The sequence below is a fragment of the Oryx dammah genome, unplaced genomic scaffold, assembly GCF_014754425.2.
Source record: "Oryx dammah isolate SB20612 unplaced genomic scaffold, SCBI_Odam_1.1 HiC_scaffold_17, whole genome shotgun sequence".
NCBI lineage: Eukaryota > Metazoa > Chordata > Mammalia > Artiodactyla > Bovidae > Oryx > Oryx dammah.
This window is the reverse complement of record NW_024070201.1, coordinates 64241514-64263500: the sequence shown is the minus strand read 5'-3', so window position 1 is coordinate 64263500 and position 21987 is coordinate 64241514. Positions and strand designations below refer to the sequence as shown.

At 44.7% G+C, this 21987-nt stretch overlaps 1 protein-coding gene across 1 annotated transcript in view; it reads right to left on the bottom strand.

Annotated features, from left to right (window-relative positions):
• Positions 1-21987, bottom strand: part of LDLRAD3 (low density lipoprotein receptor class A domain containing 3) — a 269205-nt gene that overhangs the window by 126821 nt on the left and 120397 nt on the right. The window contains exon 3 of the mRNA XM_040259025.1: positions 16474-16599. Within this exon, the coding sequence (XP_040114959.1) occupies positions 16474-16599 (126 nt within the window). The remainder of the gene's footprint in view (positions 1-16473; positions 16600-21987) is intronic.

Below are 21987 nucleotides of genomic sequence, written 5' to 3'. Positions count from 1 at the left end.
ATTGTTACAAAATCCTTTTTGTGATGAGAACTTCAAGGATCTACTCTCTTAGTAATTTTCAAATATATAACGTGGTACTATTAACTATAGTTAATATAGTTACAACATTAGAATGTATTATAATATAGTACTATTAATTATAACAATATTGCCGTGTGTGTTAGTCGCTCAGTCATGTCTGACTCTTTGCGACCCCATGGACTGCAGCCCGCCAGACTCCTCTGTGCATGGAATTCTCGAGGAAAGTATACTGGAATGGGTTGCCATGCCCTTCTCCAAATACAGCCATAACTATAGGTAATATGTGGGACTCCCCCGGTGGCTCAGATGGTTAAAAGTCTGCCTGCAATGCAGGAGATCTGGGTTGGGAAGATCCCCTGGAGCAGGGAATGGCAGCCCACTCCACTATTCTTGCCTGGAGAATCCCATGGACAGAGGAGCCTAGCGGGCTACAGTCCACAGGGCCACAAAGAGTCAGACATGACTGAATGACTAACACGTACACACAGTTAATATGATTTTTAAAATAGGATGTGGGGAACACAGGTGTTCATTTAACTTTTCTTTTTCAGTATGTTTGAAAGAGTCTACTAGAAGTTTTTTTTGGGTTTTTTTTTTTTTGAGTCTACTAGAAGTTTTAAAGAGTCTAATTTGGCAGAAATGTTTCAGTGATCACTCACTTTCCTTTACTCTTTCCCCACAGTTATCTCTGGTCTACAGATCCCTGTCTTCAGAATTCTGTAGCCCATTTGCTCAGAGGACACAGGTAGATACGGGTCAACAGCCACACCTGGGATTCCTCCTTATCGATGGCTCCTCATAAAACACTACGTCTCACCTCCACGGCAGGGCAGAGAAAGAGAGGCAAAGGATGCTAGAAGAATACTCCCTAAACCCAGCAGCAAGCCAGAAAAAGGCCTCCGAACCGTCAAAACACACTTCAGGATGTCGGTGCCTTCAGGTGCTGGCAGCATCCTCAGGAAGGACCCTCAAGCCCTCCCCTCCCCCAGGTCTATTGATTCTCTGTTTATGTAAATTCCAACGAGGTTTGTGTTTCAGTTCCCAAGGACACAGCAAACCAGAAGGGAGACAAGATGCTGCTGCCAACCTGCAGACAAAGCGCCAGCAAGAAGTAAAAGCTGACAGCCAGGGGAGAGGCCCCCAAAGCTATAAAAAGCCACGTTAGGAATTCCAAAAGCAGAAGAGCCTAAGATAGTTTCAAAACAGACCAAGAAGTTCTAAATGGAGCCAAAGGCAACCCCGTATTATAGCCCAGTCTGAACAAACAACGTGCGTGCTAAGTCGCGTCGGTCGTGTCGGACTCCGTGACCCTACCGACTGTAGCCCGCTAGGCTCCTCTGTCCATGGGACTCTCCAAGCAAGAATACTGGAGTGGGTTGCTGGGCCCTCCTCTAGGAGATCCTTCCCACCCAGGGACTGAACCCGTGTCTCTTATGTCTCCTGAATGGGCAGGCATGCTCTTCACCACTGGTGCCACCTGGAAAGCTCAGTCTAAACAACAGAGCTCCCAAGAATGCTCCTGGGCTGTCACCAGAGAGAGACACTGATGAAGCCAAGCTACACACATCTGAGAGCGAACCCTGTCAAAGACTCATTTACCCAGAGTAAAATCTCTGCAAAGACCCCAGACAACTCAGGTTTCACTCTATTTCTCCCAGGGCCTCTGCAGCATTTACCAGGCTTGAGGCAGATTTCAGGCTGTGTGTACAGTGGACCAACTGAATAGGCTCTGGGCAGGGGGGTGGAAAGTGGTCAAGTCTCAGGGGTTCTTGCGATGCCACAGGCCACTCACCCAGAACTCTGAAACAACTGCTGGACAGCCCATAAACTAACCAGGAAATGCTTCCTACTTTGGGATGTTATGTCTGTGTCTTCTAGCAAAATTTAATGTGCTCCACTTGTATGTTTCCTTTGTCCTTGTTAAGGTTTCCCAGTCACTGAAAAAAATGTATTATTCTACTCACTTAACTAGCAAGAGGAACACTGCTCTTTCCAGCATTTATTTTAATGGGGGTGGAGAAAACTGTCTACAGAGTTAACTTCAAAAACTCAACGGTGACTCCAAAGGTCCCCAGCTCTTCTTACCACAACAAACACAGGGATCTAAGAATCTGTTTCCCAGCCCACAAGACTCAGGAAAGAGAAGTTGTCTCACCCCGCCAGAGGGAGGGAGGGGTGAGTTAAGGTTAAACTCAGTGGTTAATTAAGCTGGCGGCAATTACTCCAACCACATCTGAAGGAAAAGACCCAGGGCTCACTGCAAGTCATCCAAAAGCAACTGAGTGGCTTCAAGACAGGAAATGAAGCCATCTATCTCCAGCAGGATGTAGGAAATATCACCTTTAATCCATTTAAAGTCTGTGAAGTTGGCCCCTCTCCCACCTCAAAGGGTTCTTGACAAAACACATCAATGGGAGCCTCCTGGCCCCCAGCCCCCACAGCCCCCATCTGCTCCACAGTCCAGGGAGGTGGTGGTGATCACTCACTTCTCGCCAAGCATCCCAACCTCCCCGTCTCTGCGGGGATCTTGTCTTCCCAGCCTCCGTTTCCCTGGGAACCAGGCAACTAGGGGAAATGGAGCTGCCCTGAGATTTCCTCTGTTCCAGGACGGAGAATGTCCGGCCCTAAGCCTCTCTGCCAATAATCCGACCCATTAACAAGCATTGCTTCCTTTGTGGCCTGCAAGATGCTGGCAGCCCTGACCTTCAAAGAAGAGGCGGCTTGTCTGCAGCCAGAGGCAAGTCCGTGCTGCCTTTCAGAGCAGCTTCTTGGCCCCCAGAGACACGGCAGAGCCACGTGCAGTGGCATTCCGAGGGATCTCTCTTTTGAGTCTGCAGGAAGGTAAAGGCTGCCACTCTGGTCAAGCAGGAGGAGGCAAAGGTTCCTCAATCCCATCTGCCTTTTCCCCAGCCTCTAAGGACCTGGAATCAATCCACAATAAAGGAGATGCGGGAGACACGGGTTCGATCCCTCGGTGGGGAAATCCCCTGGAGGAGGAAATGGCAACCCCCTTCAGTATTCTTGCCTGGAGAGTCCTGTGGTCAGAGGATCCTGGTGGACTATGGTCCATAGGGTCGCAAAGAGCTGGACGCAACTCCAGCAACTGAGCACGCAAGGACCTGGAGGATGTGAGTTTTCAGAAGCCCTCTAGAGGCAGCACGGCGGCAGCAGCAGAGCCTAAGTCATTGCTAATCACTGTCTGCCTCCTCCTCCTTGCAGAGGCTTCCTGAGCCGGCTACCTCCTGTCCCACGCCCAGCCTGCCTCCCTCCAATTTCAACTTCACCGGTTCGGTCACCACTCTTCTGTGGATGGCTCCCCAGATCTTCCCTCCAGGGACAATCCTCTTTCTCCTGACACTTTGTGGACACCTCTGCCTGACTGTCCCCCTCACCTCAAACTCTGCATGGCTGACACTGATATCCTTACCTCTCTCCCCAACTGCTCCCTTGCTCCTTGGGTCCACTTGTCTTAAAGGGACCACCAAGGGTGGAACGGATTGAGAGAATAGCACTGAAACATGTATGTTACCATATGCAAAATAGATGGCCAGTGGAAATTTGCTGTGTGATGCAGGGAGCTCAACCCAGGGCTCTGTGACAACCTAGATGGGTGGGATGGGGTGGGAGGTGGCAGGGAAGTTCAAGAAGGAGGGGACCTATGTATACCTGTGGCTGACTCACGCTGATGTATGGCAGAAATCAACGCAACATTGTAAAGCAATTATCCTCCAATTAAAAATAAAAATTTTAAAAAGGGACCACCTTGTCTCAGCTCCCCAGACTCCAGCCATGCTTGACCTTCTCCCTTCCTCACTCCGCACTCAGCTCAGAATCAACTGCTCCTTACCAGAAATAAAATACAATCTTAGATGGTTAACGTTTTTCCTTCTAGTTTTATTGAGATATGACTGACGTACAGCACTGTATAAGTTTAATCATACAGCATAATGATTTGATTTACATACATCATGAAATGACCACACTAAGGTTAGCGAACATCTATCATCTCAAATAAATACAAAATTAAAGAAATAAAATTTTTTTCTTGTGAGGAGAACTTTCAGGATTTACTTCCTTAACAGCTTTCATACATAATAACATACCACAGTGTTATTATATTTATCATGTTGTACACCATATCCCTAGAACTTATTAACCAGACTGTTAACTTTTCATGACCTGCTGCAGCCTACCCTTCCAAGCATACATTTTTCTGTAATGATTAATAGTAAGGGAATGAAATCCACCTGGGTTCAAATTTCAGCTCTACCACTCACGAGCTACATGACATTAGGAAAATTCTTTAACTTCTTTCAGCCTCGATTTCATCATGTGGACTTACCAGGTGGTTCAGTGGGTAAAGAACCTGCCAGTGCAGGAGATGTAAGAGATTCGGGTTTGATCCCTGAGTCTGGAAGATCCCCTGGAGAAGGGAATGGCACCCCACTCCAGTATTCTTGCCTGGAGACTCTTCATGGACAGAGCAGCCTGGTGGGCTACAGTCCATGGGGTCGCAAAGGGTCAGACACGACTGAAGCAACTTAGCACGTGTGCAAAGTAGAAACGGGAATAGTGCCTGTGTCTCGAGATTTTGTGAAAATCAAATGAGATAATTGAGAATCACATGTGGCCCATAGCAGATGCTCAATAAATGCTTATAATATTAATTATTACTGGGGATTCACATTAGTATAGTGGTTAAGAGTTCAGACCCTGGATTTATAACCACCTGGGTTGATGTCACAATTTTGCCACTTACTATGTGACTTTGGACAAGTTATTTAACCTTTCTGGGTCTCATTTCCTTCTCTACCAAAAGAGAGTCATAGTGTTACCAACCTAAAATGAGATCAAACAGGTAAAGCGTATAAAAATGTACCATATACAGAGGTGCTCAGTCATTGTCAGCCAAGTGGCATCTTATGTCCTGCACGGTCTGTATACCTCCCTGCCTCTGCCTGGGCCTTCAGCCTAAAAGACTTCATGGAACTATACTACCAACTTTTAAATGGTACCCATCCTCCCGGATCCACCTCTTTCAATAACCCGCTCTGGTAAGCCTAGAGGGAAATAACCTCTCCTCTGCTCAGTGATTCTCACAGTACTCGCAGCTGTCCACCCATACTGTAAGTACTTGGGTAAGATGATTTTGGTTTCCCTGGCTTGAGCATCATCTCAACAAAGCCATTTTGACATCCCTCACAGCATCGTGCATGGTGTCTGGCATAGAAATCTCGGAAAGAGAATGAATCTGAAAGAAGGTAGCAACTGGGGTGAATCCACAATGTGCAACCTAAATGTGCCCTCTGGGTGTATTTCTGCAACCGTAGAAGAGGACCAAGATATGCCCATGTTAAGAATATATCCTGACTGCCTGTCTTTTTCTTTAACTCTGTGTTTGATTAGTTGCCTGATCCATTCATTCCACAGACATTTACTCACTATTTCCTGTAAATTAAGCACTCTAATAGGTACTGAGAATGAAAGAAAACCCAGCCTGTTCTTAAACAGCTTACACTCTACTGGGGTGACAGGCAGGTCAGTGGGTACTAAGATAAAGCATGAAAAGCGTAATTTATTCCACGTACATTTACCACGTGTGGAGACTGAACCAGACCATACAGTTGGCACTAGGAGTACCGCTGTGAATCACCAACAATCACCCAGTGGCCATTATGGTGTAGTAGCAATGGCAGAAAATAAATGAAAAGTGGTGGTAAGTGCAGAGAAGAGTGAACAGGGGAAGGAGACAGAGCAGAAGGCTGGGGAGGGGAGAAGTTATCTTTACAAGGTATTCAGGGCAGGCGTCTGATTCGGTGGCATTTGTTTGAACAAGGCCCAAGATGGTGTGCCAACAGGCAAGGGAAAGACAAGCCCGGCCTCGACAGACCAGCAACAACTCCCTAAGGAAGCAGGTCACACAGGAGCCTTGAAAGGAACCTTGCTAATGGAGCTTCGGAGCACACAGTGGAAATGCCCTCTGTTCCTCAGCTCACCCAGCCGCTCTGACTGATGCAGGCACATCTCCTTGAGGCTTCACCCATGGATCTGCTGAGGGGTGAAGAGGAAATGCGGAATCTCATCCGGGTTGACATGAATAAAGCTACAGAAATACACAAGCAGTGAGGGGCTCCATGAATAAAAACCACAGATATACTGGCTGGGTGATTCAGCTGTTCAGGGGGACAGTCAAGAATGCATCAGCAGTGGAAGAAGCAAAGTGGGTTTTCTGAGCACAACTATGCTGAACACAGCAGCAGAAGATTCTGCTTGAGTAAATTTTCCACTGTGGTCATCCAGACTGGTCTGCCATCTCAGTTCCTGGCAGGAGTCCTCGAGCTCACCAACGAGGGACTGGGGAGAGCTGTGCTGCCAGCCAGTTCCGGGCTTCACCTCCTGCCAAGGATGTCTGAAAATGAGGCAGGAGGAAGAGGCCAAACACAGTGAAAAGGAGGAAGGAAGGCAGTAAAAGGGCAAAATCTCAGCACTGTGATCCTCTAGAAGGGATAGTGGTCCTTGCTTATCCTCACTTCTGCCAAATGAATGCAAATGGTGGAAAAATACTTCATAGTAATAAAATTCTTTAAAAATATGACTGTTCAATTATTCGCTGACGTTAAGACACCACCCAACAAAACCACTTCTTTATCCTGTATTTCTTTATACCAGTTTTGGAAAATTCCAGTTACATACAAAAACAGAGAGTGTACAGGGAAACCTTGTATTTCCATCACCTGGCTTTAATAATTACTAGTATGATCTAAGGAGAAGGCAATGGCACCCCACTCGAGTACTTTCACCTGGAAAATCCCATGGACGGAGGAGCCTGGTGGGCTGCAGTCCATGGGGTCGCTGAGGGTCAGACACAACTGAGCGACTTCACTTCCACTTTTCACTTTCATGCATTGGAGAAGGAAATGGCAACCCACTTCAGTGTTCTTGCCTGGAGAATCCCAGGGACGGGGGAGCCTGGTGGGCTGCCATCTATGGGTCGCACAGAGTCTGGACACGACTGAAGCGACTTAGCAGCAGCAGCAGCAGTATGATCCAAAAATGGGCAGAAGGCCTATATATATTATTTCTCCAAAGAAGACAAACAGGTGGCCAATAGGCACTGAAAAGATGCTCAACATCACTAACGATTAGATAAATGCAAATCAAAACTATAATGAGGTACCACCTCACACCAGTCAGAATGGACATCAATAAAAAGTCTACGAATAACAAATGCTGGAGAGGGTGTGGAGAAAAGGGAACCCTCCTACACTGTTGGCGGGAATGTAAGTTGGTACAGTCACTGCGGAAAACTGAGGAAATGGCTCAGAAAACTAAAAATAGAATTACCATATGATTCTGCAATCTCACTCCTAGGCAGACATCCAGATAAAACTATAACCCCAAAAGATACATGCACCCTATGTTTACAGCGGCACTATTCACAACAGTCAAGACACGGAGACAACATAAACGCCCACTGACAGAGGAATGGGTAAAGAAGGTGTGGTGCGCATATACGATGGAATACTACTCAGCCATAAAAAGAATGGAATAATGCCATCTGCAGCAACAAGGACACAACTAGAGACCATCAGACAAAGGCAAAGAAGGTCCAAAGGAGAAAGGTAAACGTCATCTGATATCTCTTACAGGTGGAATCTAGAATATGACACAAATCAACCTATCTAAGAAACAGAAACACAGTCAGGGACAAAGAAATCAGACTGATGGTTGCCGGAGTCGGGGGGAGGGCGGGAAGCTGGAGGAGAGACGGAGCAGGAGATTGGGGTTAGCAGATGTGGACTTTCATGTATGGAATGAATAGGCAGGAAGGTATTACTGTGTAGCAGAGAGAACTATATTCAATATTATACAATAAACCATAAGGAAAAAGAATATTTTTAAAAATGTATATATCCGTATAATGAATCACTTCTGCTATACATTAACAGAACAATGTAAATCAACTATACTTCAATTTAAAAAAAGAAAGAAGAAAATTTATTTTCCAGTGTCTAAGCAATAAACCCATAATTAAAATGGAAAAAAAAAATGTACCAATATGCTGACAATTCTGTTTCAGTCCTACCTCGCCCATTACTACTTTCCCCACCCGCTCCCAGAGGAAAGGCTTGAAACATATCCTAGACACCATGTAATTTTACTTTCATATACTCTAGGATATATTTATCAAAGATAAAGACTATTTTAAAAAGTAAGAATGTCACCCTCAAACTAAAAAAATTAACAATAACTCCTTAATATCACTAGATACACAACCACAATTCAAGATTTCCCAACTATCTCAAGTTTTTTAAAACAGTGGTTTGTTTGAATCAGAGTTGAAACAAGATCCATATGTTACATTTGGTTGGTTTGTCTCTTAGTCTCTTTGAATCTGTAGGTTCCCCCCGCCTTCCTGTATTATTTTTTTCTTAGAATTTATTTGTGGATGTAATTGAGTGATGGAGAATGTCCCACATTCTGGATCTGGGGATTTGTCTATCCATGGGGCCACTAATGTGTATGTTCCTGTCCCTGAATTTTTGTAAACTAGTGGTCAGTGTTAAGAACTGCATGTTTGGGGACTTCCTGGTGGTCAGTGGTTAAGACTCTTGCTTCCAATGCAGGGGCACAGGTTCAATCCCGGGTCAGGGAACTAGCACCTCACATGCTGTACACATGACCAAAAAGAAAAAAAACTTTTTTTAATAAAGAGAAAGAATTGTATGTTTGTGTTCCCCCTAAATTCATATGTGGAAACCCTAACACCTAAATAGATGGAATTAGGAGGTGGAGTCTTTGGGAGGTGCTAAGAGTTAGATAAGGTCAGGAGGGTGATGTTCTCATGATGGGATAAGCACCCTTACAAGATGAGGAGGAAAATTTCTCTTTGCGTGTGCACAGAAAGCCACGTGAGGTTACAACCAGAAAGAGGGGCCACACCACCAACACAATCATGCTGGTACCCGGATCCTGGACTTCCAGATCCGAGAAGTAAGTTTCTATCACGTATGCCACTCAGTGTATGGTATTCCATTCTAGCAGCCTGAGCTGACTGAGCCAGTTAGGACCTCAATCAGATACAGGCAGGATGCCTGGGGCAGAAACACCATAGAGTGGTGCCGGGTGTGCCTCCAGGGTCATCTCGGAAGGCCAGTGTCTGGGGGCCTCTTTTCTTGAATGCTAGGACTGTCTTCTGGGCGTTCCCACATCCAAGTCGGGCAGAGCAGCCACATGGCACCCTGGCTCTGCCACGGAACGCGGCTAAAGAAAACCCGCATAGAACACGTGGAGCTGCGACTTTTAGATTCTGAGAAGTAAACTGGAGCAGACCAATCTGGGGGAAGAAGACCAAGAGCTGAGCTAGCACTGAAATGGTGCCAAGTCTACTTCTTTCTCTCGTCTCAGACGTCCAAGAAATGGGCAAATGTCAGAGAGATCGCGGAGAGTGAAGAACCTAGGAAAGCGACTCCGTAAAGTTGGTTTTGAATTCCGAAGTGGATTCCCAAGCTGGACATGCATGGATCTTGTCCTAATGAGCACACCAGACTGTGATAACAGAAACCCACAGACCACTGCCCAGCTTGCAGACTGACCACTGGAAGGTGCAGACACAGGACAGGTCCAAGCAGCCACTGCAAAAACAGTCTGAGAAGAACTGTAACCACAGCCCACAGAGGGCTGCCAGGAACTTGTGGCCTGACCCAACAGGGTCATTTGTCCGCTAAAGCAAAAACATAAGCCTTCTCCATGGGGTTTAAACAAAACCCAAAGTGTCATACATAATGACCAAAATAGCCAGAATATAATCCAGTTTTTTACTTGGCATATGAAAAGACAGGAAAATCTTAACTCTCATGAGAAAAGATAATCAACAGATACTAACACCAAAATAAGGCAGATGTTGGAAATTCGTGACACAGACATTAAAGCAGCTATTATCCAAATATTCTAACAAGTAATCATGAACACTCTCAAAACAAACGGAAAATAAAAAGTCTCAGCAAAGAAACACAAGATATAAAGAGGAACCAAAAGAAAATTTTAGAACTGAAAAAATACAGTAACCAATGATGAAATGTAAGTTGGTACTGCCACTATTTCAATCTGTGGTGCTGGAGAAGATCTTTAAGAGTCCCTTGGACTGCAAGGAGATCAAACCAGTCAATCCTAAAGGAAATCAACCCTGAATATCCATTGGAAGGACTGATGCTGAAGCTCCAATACTTTGGCAACCAGATGCAAAGAGTGCCTCATTGGAAAAGACCTTGATGTTGGGAAAGATTGAAGGCCAAACGAGAAGAGGGTGGCAGTTAGCTGGCATCACTGACTCAGTAGAAATGAATTTGAGCAAACTCTGGGAGACAGTGGAGGACTGAGGAGCCTAGTGTGCTTAGCGACTTAGCGACTGAACAACAATCACTACGGAGGTTCCTCATAAAACTAAAAATAGAATTACCACATGCATGCTGTCTTTCAGTCATGTCCGACTCCTTCTGACCCCACAGACTGTAGCCCTCCAGGCTCCTCTTTCCATGGAATTCTCCAAGCAAGAATTGGGAGTGGGTTGCCAGGCTCTCCTCCAGGGGATCTTCCTGACCGAGGGATCGAACCTGGGTATCCCACACTGCAAACAGATTCAGTACCACGGCGCCACCAGGGAAGCCCAGAATGACCATATGATCCGTCAGCCCCACTCCTGGGCACATGTCCAGACAAAACTGTAATTCAAAAATACACATGCACCCTATGTTCACAGCAGCACTATTTGCAACAGCCAGGACATGGAGACCACCTAAGTGTCCACCAACAGAGGAGAGGGTGGAGATGTGGTGCGTGCACACAGTGGAGTATCACTCAGCCATAAAAGGATGGAACGATGCCCTCTGCAGCAGCACGGATGGACCCAGAAACTATCACACCAAGTGAAGCGAATCAGGAAGATACCACAAGGCATCTCTTCCATGTGGAATTTCAAACAGGCCACAAACGAACCTACCAATGAAACAGAAACAGACTCACAGACAGAGAGAACAGACTTGTGTTTGCCAAGGGGTGGGTTGGGGGAAGGATGGAGTGGGAGGTTGGCATTAGCAGATGTAAGCTATTATGTAGCATATGGATAAACAACAACATCCTATTTGTATAGCACAGGGAACTATATTCAGTATCCTATGATAATCATGATGGAAACAAATACTGTAAAAATGAATGTATTAATATATATGTATGACTGAATCACTTCGCTATACAGCAGGTATTAACATAACATTGTAAATAAACTACATTTCAATTAAAAAAGACAAATAAAAAAATATCAAAATTTTAGAAGTACCCTGTTGTAGGGGCTTTAAAGCAGACTGGGGATGACAGAAAAAAAGGAAAGCTGACGAACTTTAGCCAAAGAGCAGAGTAGTAGAATCTATCCAATCTGGACAATGAAAAGAAAAACGATGGATTAAAAAATGAACAGAGCTTCAGGGACCTAAAGTTGTTAGCAGAATCCCATTTAAAAAAAAGAAAAGAAAGAGGGCTATAAACCAACTACAATTAAAGAGAGAAAGAATAGCTTAAAGTGTACTAAGTACGGCAACAGACAAAATCCTACAGATTCAGAGAGAACCCTCACAGGATAAACGCAAAGAAATCCACATACCCAGATACATTATCATCTAATTGCTGAAAACTAAAGACCAAAAAGATCTTCAAAGCAGCCAGAGGAAAACAGTCTGTTCTCTAGAGGAAAACAATTTAAAATAACTGCTACTTTCTCACGGGAAATGAGAGAAGCCAGAGGAAGTGGTACAACATCTTAAAAGGGCTGTAGAGGAAGGAACTGTCAGCCCAGAATTCTCTATGTAGTAAAAAATATCCTTCAGGAAAGCAGGTAAAATAAAGACATTCGCAGATGAAGGAACACTAAGAGCATTTGTTGCCAGCAGTACTGCTTTAAAAGAATTGCTAAAGGAAGTTCTTCAGACAGAAGGAAAATGATATGAGAAAAAAACTTGGAACAACATGAATCAAGCAAGAGCAGTTAAAATGGCAAATATCTGGGTAAATATCTATAATAGACGAGTCTTCTCCTCTGGAGGTCTTTAAAATATATCGGAAAAGTTAAAGCAAGAATTAGAACATTGTCTTTTGGGTTTTAAGTATGCAAATGTACTATCTATACAACTATAATATGAAGATATCCATAGAGTGATAAGGTTTCTACGCTCCTTATCACTCTATGGTGCAATATTGATTCAAAGCCGTCTGTGAGAAGACTGACTGCTGGTTTCAGAACTTTTCTGCTGGATCCAATCCATTATAAAACTCCCTATCAATTTTTCATCTAATGGTTTTAGTAGCCACTGAAGATCTCCATTTCTTCATTAAGGGTTATAAAACAGACATACTCTAATTCTCTCATTCTTCTATTAGCTGATATTCTTCAATTAAAAAAAGAACTTTCCTAAGTCAGCTATTTAATTACTCAGAAACACAATTCATGTATGAAAGGGAGGATAAATGCTTGATTCTTTCATTTACCAGTTTCCAAGTAGTGAACTAGAACCGCTCTTCTCAAATGGCAGATAATGGATATAATTTACTCATTTAGACTACTGAAGACCAATATCCAAACATTTAAATGATACAGGGTCTTTAATTATAGCAGAGAGTACACAGGATGGCACAATCATTTAGAATGTACATACTATAATGCATCACACCTGCTTTAATTGCCAATGGATTACTCTCTAGAATGTATGTATACATGACAACATATAAAAAGAATTCCCCCTCCTCCTTAGATGATAAGATTCCTGTGGACGCTAGGAAACTGAGACCAGGCAGATACTCACAAAAGGACTAAGTAAAACATGGGCACACCTTGTTTTATTGAGCTTCACCTTATTACACTTTGAAGATATTGCATTTTTTTTTTAAACAAACTGAAGATGTGTGGTAACCCTGCACTGAGCAAGTCTGTGGCTACCATCTTTGCAACAGCATTTGCTCACTCTGTGTTTCTGTGTCACATTTTGGTAACTTAAGCTTTTTCTTCATTATATTTGTTGCTGGTGATTGGTGATAGGTGATCTTTGCTGTTACTATTAACATTTTCTTGTTCTGTGTTTTTAAATTAAGGTAGGTATATTGCTTTTTCTTCCCAGATAGAATGCAAATGTGCACTTAAGAGGTTACGGCATAGTGTAGTCATAACTTTTATATGCACTGGGAAACCAAAAAATTCGTGTGACTCACTTTATTGCAACATTTGCTTTACTGCTGTGGTCTGGAACCAAGCCCACTGTATCTCAGAGGTAGGCGTATATAAAAGAACTATGTCTTTAGCCATTCAAAACCAAAGGCAAAATCCTAATAGACATGGTCTTCCCCTTAATCACTCAGTTTTGCTTTAAGCCACTTTGCATTTTTAAAGTCAATTACTCTGGCTAGCCACCACACTCAGCACTTTTCAGATATCATCTCATCTAATCCTCACAACTGGAGAAGGCAATGGCACCCCACTCCCGTGCTCTTGCCTGGAAAATCCTATGGACAGAGGAGCCTGGTAGGCTGCAGTCCATGGGGTTGCTAAGAGTCGGACACGACTGAGCGACTTCACTTTCACTTTTCACTTTCATGCATTGGAGAAGGAAATGGCAACCCACTCCAGTATTCTTGCCTAGAGAATCCCAGGGATGGGGGAGCCTGGTGGGCTGCTGTCTATGGGGTCGCACAGAGTCGGACACGACTGAAGCGACTTAGCAGCAGCAGCAGCAATCCTCACAACAAACATGGAAAAAGGCTGTCAGTATCCCCATTTTAGAGGAAAGCCACTGTGCAAGCAGATTATGTAAGATGCCTAACTTGTGCTTCCCCAGGGCAGAACACAAATCTGAGGCCAGACCCCAGCTCCAAAGTCATTTTGCTCAGCCAGGCCCTGATCCTGTTAATGACATGCACCCTCCTGGCTAAAGTGGCTTTCAGCCACTTTACTACCATTCGACAATCTAGCAGCTCTGCCATAGCTCTGCCACTTGAGACTCAGAAGATGAAATAAGGCAGCAGAAGGCACATGGGAGAGTTATAAACTCTGTCTCCCTCTTGGGAGGGTACAGCAATGATTGTTCCGTGGAAAGATATAAAGAACACAGGAGACAGTCACTCTCCTCTTTGCAGACTTAAAATAGAAGCAACAGGGTAAGAGAAAATCAGTTTATCAAAACAATCACTAAAGTCATTACAACTTTTGTTTTAAAAAAATTAATAACATGAGAAAATGGGCACAATAAAGAGGACATCTCAATTAAGCATATTAGAGAAGATAGATAGATAGAAACATAGATGGAGTGGGGGATGACTATCACAAAATAGCCCACATATTAACGGGGCTTTTTCCTAGGCAGTTTTGCTTTCTTCTTTATACTTTTCTATATTTTACAACTTTTCTTTGCTGACAAAATGAGACTGTATTGGGAAGAAGTGCCTGGGCGGAGAGCAGGAGGGTGAGGGAACCCAGTATATTCTGCAACTTTTGCAATATTTGGAAGCAAAAAAGGTTATTAAAATATTTAAGTGCAGAAACTAAACACATGAACCCGTCCACAGCCAACTACTATCTAAATATTTCAGGGGAAAGGAAAGAGAATAAACTGAGCAGTGACCAGAGGAACCAGCAGCAGGTACAAAGCAAACTGCTGAGTGAAAGGTGGGGAAGGTACACTTGACGGTCACTGAAGCTGCTGAGTGTGAAACTGACAAGGAAGGGACTGCATGTATGCAGACCAAGGAGTAGCGAGGTGAGCTTCAACATCAAGACTGCCAAGAGCCAGGTGGGGTATTCAGAACAAGAGGAGGTATGTGTCTGTCTCCTGATGCCGTGGAATATTAGACAGCAGGTAAAAAGAACCAGGGGTGGTCACAAGTCACAGAAAACTTTAGCTTTCTACTGTTTGGATACTTTTCCAAGAGCATATTCTTTTTCTAAATTGAGGTATAGTTGATTTACAATGTTGTATTAGTTTCTGGTGTACAGCAAAGGGATTCATACATACATATATATATATATATATATATACATACATATACACACACACACACACATATGTTCTTTTTCATATTCTTTTCCATTATGGTTTATTACAAAATATTGAATATAGTTCCCTTTGCTATACAGTAAGATCTTGTTATTTATCTATTTTATATAGAGAGGTTTGTATCTGCTAATCCCAAACTCCTAATTTATCCCACCATGTTTGTTTTCTGTCTGTGAGTCTGTTTTGTAAACAAATTCACTTGTGTCATATTTTAGATGCCACATATAACTGGTACTGTATGGTATTTGTCTTTCTCTTTCTGACTGATTTCACTTAGTATAAGAATCTCTCATATGATATCACTCATATGATAATATGAGTCCACCCATATTTGCTACAGATGACATTATTTCATTCTTTTCTGTTAGTAGTTTGTCGCTCAGTCGTGTCCGACTCTTTGCAATCCCATGGACTGTAGCCTACCAGGCTCCTCCCTTCATGGGATTCTCCAGGCAAGAATACTGGAGTGGGCTGCCTTTTCCTTCTCCAGGGGATCTTCCCGACCCAGGGATCGAACCCGGGTCTCTTGCATTGCAGGCAGACGCTTTAACCTCTGAGCCACCAAGGAAGCAGGGTAATATCCCATTGTGTAGATACACCACATCTTCTTGATCCATTCATCCGTGGATGGACACGTAGCTGCTTCCATGTTGTGGCCACTATAAAAAACGCTGCTATGAACACTGAGGTGCAGGTATCTTTTCAAATTAGAATATTCTCCAGGTATATGCCCAGGAGCGGGACTGCTGGATCATACGGCAACTTGAAAGAGCATATTCTTACAGTGGAGAAGGAAATGGCAACACACTCCAGTGTTCTTGCCTGGAGAATCCCACGGACAGAGGAGCCTGGTGGGCTACAGTCCACGGGGTCACATGAGTCGGACATGACTTAACAACCAGAGAGAAGAGATTCTTATAGTACGTATATTATTAATATATACACATCTCTCTTTTTTTAAGAATTCTAAGTGAGAAGGAAAGCAAGCACATAAACATGGGGTGACGAGCAGGAGAGTCAGTCAGATGAGGGTCTGAATGGGCCTAGAACTGGTTCTGCTCCTGATAAGCTGTGTGACTCTGGATGAATCCACTGACCCCTCTGTGCTTCACATTCTTATCTGCGGATGGAGATCACACGCCGGCATTCTCAGAGCAATCGTCAGAACTGAACACAAGCTATGCTCCTGGCCCAGTGCACGTAGCAGAGACCCTGATAAATGGTAGCTGGGCCTCTGTACATACACACAAGGAAGAAGTAGTAACAAGTTGATCCCAGGTAACAACAGAAAAGGCCCTAGGCTGTGGTGTAAGAAGCCCACAGATGAGAGCGGCCAGGATGGAGGGTCCCCAGCACTTACTGCAGTTCTCTTCGTCGCTGCCGTCTGGACAGTCCTCAAACCCGTTACACCGGAAGCGGCCGATGATGCAGTGGACGCCGCTGGCGCATGGGAAGAAGGTTGGGCCGCATTTCGACTTAGCCTTGGCTGCAGGAGGACAAACAAGATAAGCAAGAGACGTCAGGAGGATAAGTTTTCTGAGCACCACATACCCAAGCCGCTAACTTGGAGGGTGCGACAGGGTCCGTTCGCGTCTACCTTGAAATCCCCAGAGTTTCTTACCACCAGCACGCACTTCCAAAACCCAGCCAGAATGGAAACCCCCATGCATCATCCTCCAGGAAGGGGGAGACCCACTGCTACCAAAGTCCCAAGGAGCCCAGACACAGCCCCCGAGCCAGTGAGGCGCAATCAAAATGTGCCGAACAAAGGAATGAACGGGTGAGTAAGCGGATGATGGATGGAGCTTGCTCTAACGGCTAAAGAGCCGCTCAGAATTCATACCCTGAACTCTCAAAGTAATCGTCTACACTTGCTGAGTGTTTACTAACCAGCCAGTGTGCCCTGTGCTTTACATCATCTCATTTAATCCACCCAGCAACCACCTTATAGGCTGGTGAGCAGAAAAGAGTTATTCACCTAAGAGGCCCGAGGCTGCCACCCCGAGAAAGGTTTGCTTGCAGAATCGGCCCTCGCTTGGCTGGCATCTGGGAACTTGTATTTCGGGAAGGTTCACGTCATTTTCTCTTGAGGGTGGCTCACTGTTCATGCAAACCATTCACGCAAACAGGGCATTTATGCTGAACCCCTGCCTTTCTTCTGGGAGTCTGGGATTTTGATACATGTTGGCAGAGGGGGCCTGCATAACCAGACCCCAGTAAAGACCCTGGGCACTGAGTCTCTAATGAGCTTCCTGCGGAAAAAACATGTCATATACCATGTTACACTTGTTGCTGGAGGGGTTCAGTGCTTCCTATGTGACTGCCTTGGGAACGGTCTCTGAGAGCCTGTGCTTGTGTCCTCTGACTTCACCCCTTCACCTGTTCCCTTTGTTGGCTTTGCTTTGTTTCCTGCTGTGATATATCATAGCCGTGAGTATGACTGTGTGCTGAGTTCTCTGATTCCTTCTAGCAAATCATAGAAACTGAACATGGTCATGGAAACCCCTAAGATAGGTCGTATCATGTCACAGAAATGCTCTGAAGAGGTGAAGTCACTTGCCCAGGGTTACAAGGCTTGAAAATCTGATGCTGGTATGAGGCCCCTGGCACTCAGAACCCAGAAGCCACGCTCTCAACCAACTCCGCTGTACTGCCCCTCTGCCAGAGGCTGTCACTTCTCACAACAGAAGCCAGACTCCTGCCCAAAGAAATCCTTCTTCCACTCCTGCTGTACAAACAGTTTTAACAGAAACTGCTGTAACTCAGGCTTGATGGAGTGTCCTGCTAACCAAACAGCCCTGTGGGGCAATGCACTTTCCCATTCACGGGGCTGGCTGCTGTGGCTTGCAATTACAAGGTGAGATGGGATGTATTGCTGCATCCAGGGGAGTGGGCCCTACCTAGCATCCCTCTTGTCTCCTGTCTAGAGGCAGGACCTATGGTCCTCAGGAAGGAAGGGCCATTTCTTTGGAATGAACAAGCAGTAAATTACCTTCATGTTCCTGCCATCAGTAACAGGCCAATTTTGGCAGCAGCTGATACACGATCAACAGGGTTTTAAGGCATGAGATATGTCTAGGTTTTAAAAACTCACATGGCTTTGTTTTAGCCTGAAAATACTTTAGAATGGTGAGAGTGTGCTCTTCACAAAGCACGAACTTAGGAGAGTGACCTGGGTTCAAACTGTGGTTCTATTCTTCATAACCTGGGCAAGCTTCTAAAAATTACTGAGCTCAGTTTCCTCATCAGTATGTAAATCTCACTGGGCTCTAGGAAGGACTCGGTGCAATAATCCATATAAAATGTTTAGCCCAGAGCATGCCATAGAGTAGGTGCTCGTTTAATGGTAGAGCTTATGCTATTTATTATCAGCATCAGCATCATCACTAGGCTTACGGGATTTTAAAATTAATCCTTGGGTTGTTAAATTTCTTTTTCTGATAATCGAAGTTTAAGGAGTTCATATCTATGAATTGATATGAAGTGATCTCCAGCATATACTGTTAAGTGAAAAAAGCAAAGTGCAAAATAGTATCTATAGTACTTTATCCACTCCATATAGCAAAAGAGGGGCATCGAAGAAAACTTTCAAGGATGAACCAGAGACTAAAGAGACTGGATCCCTACAGAGCATGGGTGGTAAAGGGTTGGAAAGGATGGGGAAATGGAGATGGAATGAGGTAGCCAGAATGAGAAGGCGACACTCCTCTGGGTCTATTTGTATAGCTCTGACTCTTAGAACCATGATAATATTCTACCTACTCAAAAAGTAAACAATTGAAATTGATATGTGTGCTGAAGGAGGAGGAGTCAAAATGAAATATAAATAGCAACAAATGAACATAACTATATTACAGATGAATAAGCAACAGACTGAAAGAGGTAAGGGAAGAAAAGAACTAGCTTAAGAAAACATTGTTTTGCCTGGATTCTATAAGGCTAAAGAAAAAAAGAATTGTTCACAAATACTCTAGTTACATTTGTTTCTCACAGGGGTATGAATCAGCAATTCTGCAACAGCCTTTTGTGTGTACTAGCGTTGAACAAATAGGTTAAGTATATTACAGATAACAAGACCAAGGTTTCTTACTGTCAGAGGAGGAAATTACAAATAAAGAAAGTGAGAAGACTGAAACAAACCCTGAAGCTTTGGACTGGAACTGAAGGCATCACTATGAACTCAAGGTTTTTAAAGGTAGACAGGTAGAAAGATACATGCGTGTGTTAGTGTACGTACGTATATTTCCTAGCTCCATCTGTTAAGAAAGACTAGAAGTAGTACACCCCCTATAGCCATAAGTAAAGCCAGCACCTAGATCTTGGTTTCTAAATACCCATTATCTGATAAAGAGAAGCAGGGCTCCTTGAAGAAGTGGTTCATTTCGGGGATGGGGGGGGACAAGATAAACCTGGACAGAAAGTAAATAAGTGTTCAAAATACAATGGAGGCATGTCAAAAGGTCACAGGAGTGAAGCTGCAGGAGCTCCCAATGGCCAAAGTTAGAACAACTTGAGCAACAAAGCTAACAACAATAGTATTGGACTGTAACCCAAAGATCTGCTGAACACGTAACTACTGAATACATGTATCCATGAGGGAGAAGAATTCCAGTAAACATAGAAGAGATGTGGGAAACAGAAAGCGACCAGTAAGCAGACACCACAGCAATAACTGTCAGAGCTGAGGCCCAGCAACAGACGCTCAAATCAGAGGCTCAGGCAGCCTTGCTCCCATCGCCTTCTCAGCAGTCAGGGAAGAAAGGCTGCCCATGGGCTTTGACATCTCACCTCAGATTCTCTCTATAAACTGGACACATCACTCCCCTATTCAAAACGTCAGTGCCCTCCCAACACTTTAGGAATGCCTACAGCTCCCATCACAGCATCAGGCAGCTCCAAGGAACCCCTCCGATCTGATGCCCAACATTCGTGCTCCATCGATGCTGGCTTCCCAGCACCCGTCTGAGGCCCTGTGCAGCCTGCGGCACCCTCTGCTTGGAATGCCTTTCTCTTAAGGGCCAGCAAGCCTCACTCCACTTTACCAAAGCCTCCTTAACCAGTTCCTACAGTGGAAACCTCGATCCCCTGCCTCAGGCATGTTAGCCCTTACTCCGCTTTCTTTTCCTGCACAGGAGGAACTCACTGGCTTTGTGCTGAGCTGTTTGATGCACATACGCACACACTTGGACACTTAAACTCATCACTTTTTAAAAAATTGAATTTCTCTATTGTTTTTCTTGTTTATTATTTTTTTAAATATTTATTTTGCTTATTATTTATTTGGCTGTGCTGGGTCTTAGTTGCGGCACAGGAGATCTTCAATCTTCATTGCAGCACGTGGGATCTTTAGTTGCAGCGTGTGAACTTTTAGTTGCAGCGTGTGGGATCCAGTTCCCTAACCAGGGATCAAACCTGAGCCCCCTACACTGGGAGCTTGGAGTCTTAGACCCTGGACCACCAGGGAAGGCCCTCATTCACCACTCTTCAAGGAGTGTGAGTGCACAGTGGCTATCATAGGCACCTAATCAATACTCACTGAATATACTAATGATCCTAGAAAAGGAGAGACTGGACTGGATAATCACAGCTAGCATTGGGCGAATGCTTAGTTTGGGCTGAGCACTGTGCTCTATGCTTTACAGCTACCGTGCCATTTACTTCTCACAAAACCCATTTTACAGATAAGAAAACTGAGGTCCAGAAATAAAGATGCCTGACACTGCTGATCAACAGAGTCAAGGCTCAAACTTTAATTATTGATTCACGTATGAATGTGAGAGTCGGACCATAAAGAAAGCTGAGCGCTGAAGAATTGGTGATTTTGAACTGTGGTGTTGAAGAAGACTCTTTGAGAGTCTGTTGGACTGCAAGGAGATCAAACCAGTCAATCCTAAAGGAAATCAACCCTGAATATTCACTGAAAGGACTGATGCTGAAGCTGAAACTCCAATACTTTGGCCCTCTGATGCAAAGAACTGACTCACTGGAAAACACCATGATGGTGGGAAAGACTGAAGGCAGGAGGAGAAAGGGACAACAGAGGATGAGATGGCTGGATGGCATCACCGACTTGATGGACATGAGTTTGAGCAAGCTCCAGGTGTTGGTGATGGACAGGGACCTAGCATGCTGTAGTCCATGGGATCACAAAGAGTCAGATATGAATGAGCAACTGAACTGAACTGACATCTGTTCTCTTGCCTCCTTAGATACTTTTAAGCCTAAGGCCAGCTCCAAAGGACTAGACAAAGAGAGCGAAAACAACTGTTCATGAATTAGGTACCATTCAATTAACCAGCTCTTTGGCCCTGGCCCTGCACCATCTTCAGGAATCACTACTGAGCCTCCTTGCCTTGTCACTGATGCTCAGCTACCTCCTCTGTCAGGGAGCAAGTCCTGTTATGATTTACATCTGCGCTGGCAGACACCTGCTCAGGCAACCACAGCGCGGATCAAGGGCAGCCCGCTGAGCGTCTGGCAGAGGCTCAGAGAAAAGCCCGAGGCTGACAACAGCTTCCTGCTTGCACGGCCCCCGGGGGGCTCAGGGGAGTCCTGGACAAAGTCTGGTTGTCCCCAGCTCACCCCCATTTCCATGAAGGGAAGATTTCAGCAAGACACTCAAGCAGACCCTGGCAGAAGCAGAAGACTCTCTCTGCCTAAAACCGCCTGACAGAGGCTGGCCGGGCGACTCCATCCCACTGAACACTTGAATCCACCGCGCTTCACGGGCCTGCACCGTGAACTTTCCAAAGCAGCAGGTTTCACCAGCAGCAAGACAGGGCTGGGGGCTCCCCAGGAGGCTGGGTTATGTCCTGATCTGAGCCCTCCCTTTCCTTTTAGAGCCTGCCTATCACAGCTCTGGACTTCACGGATC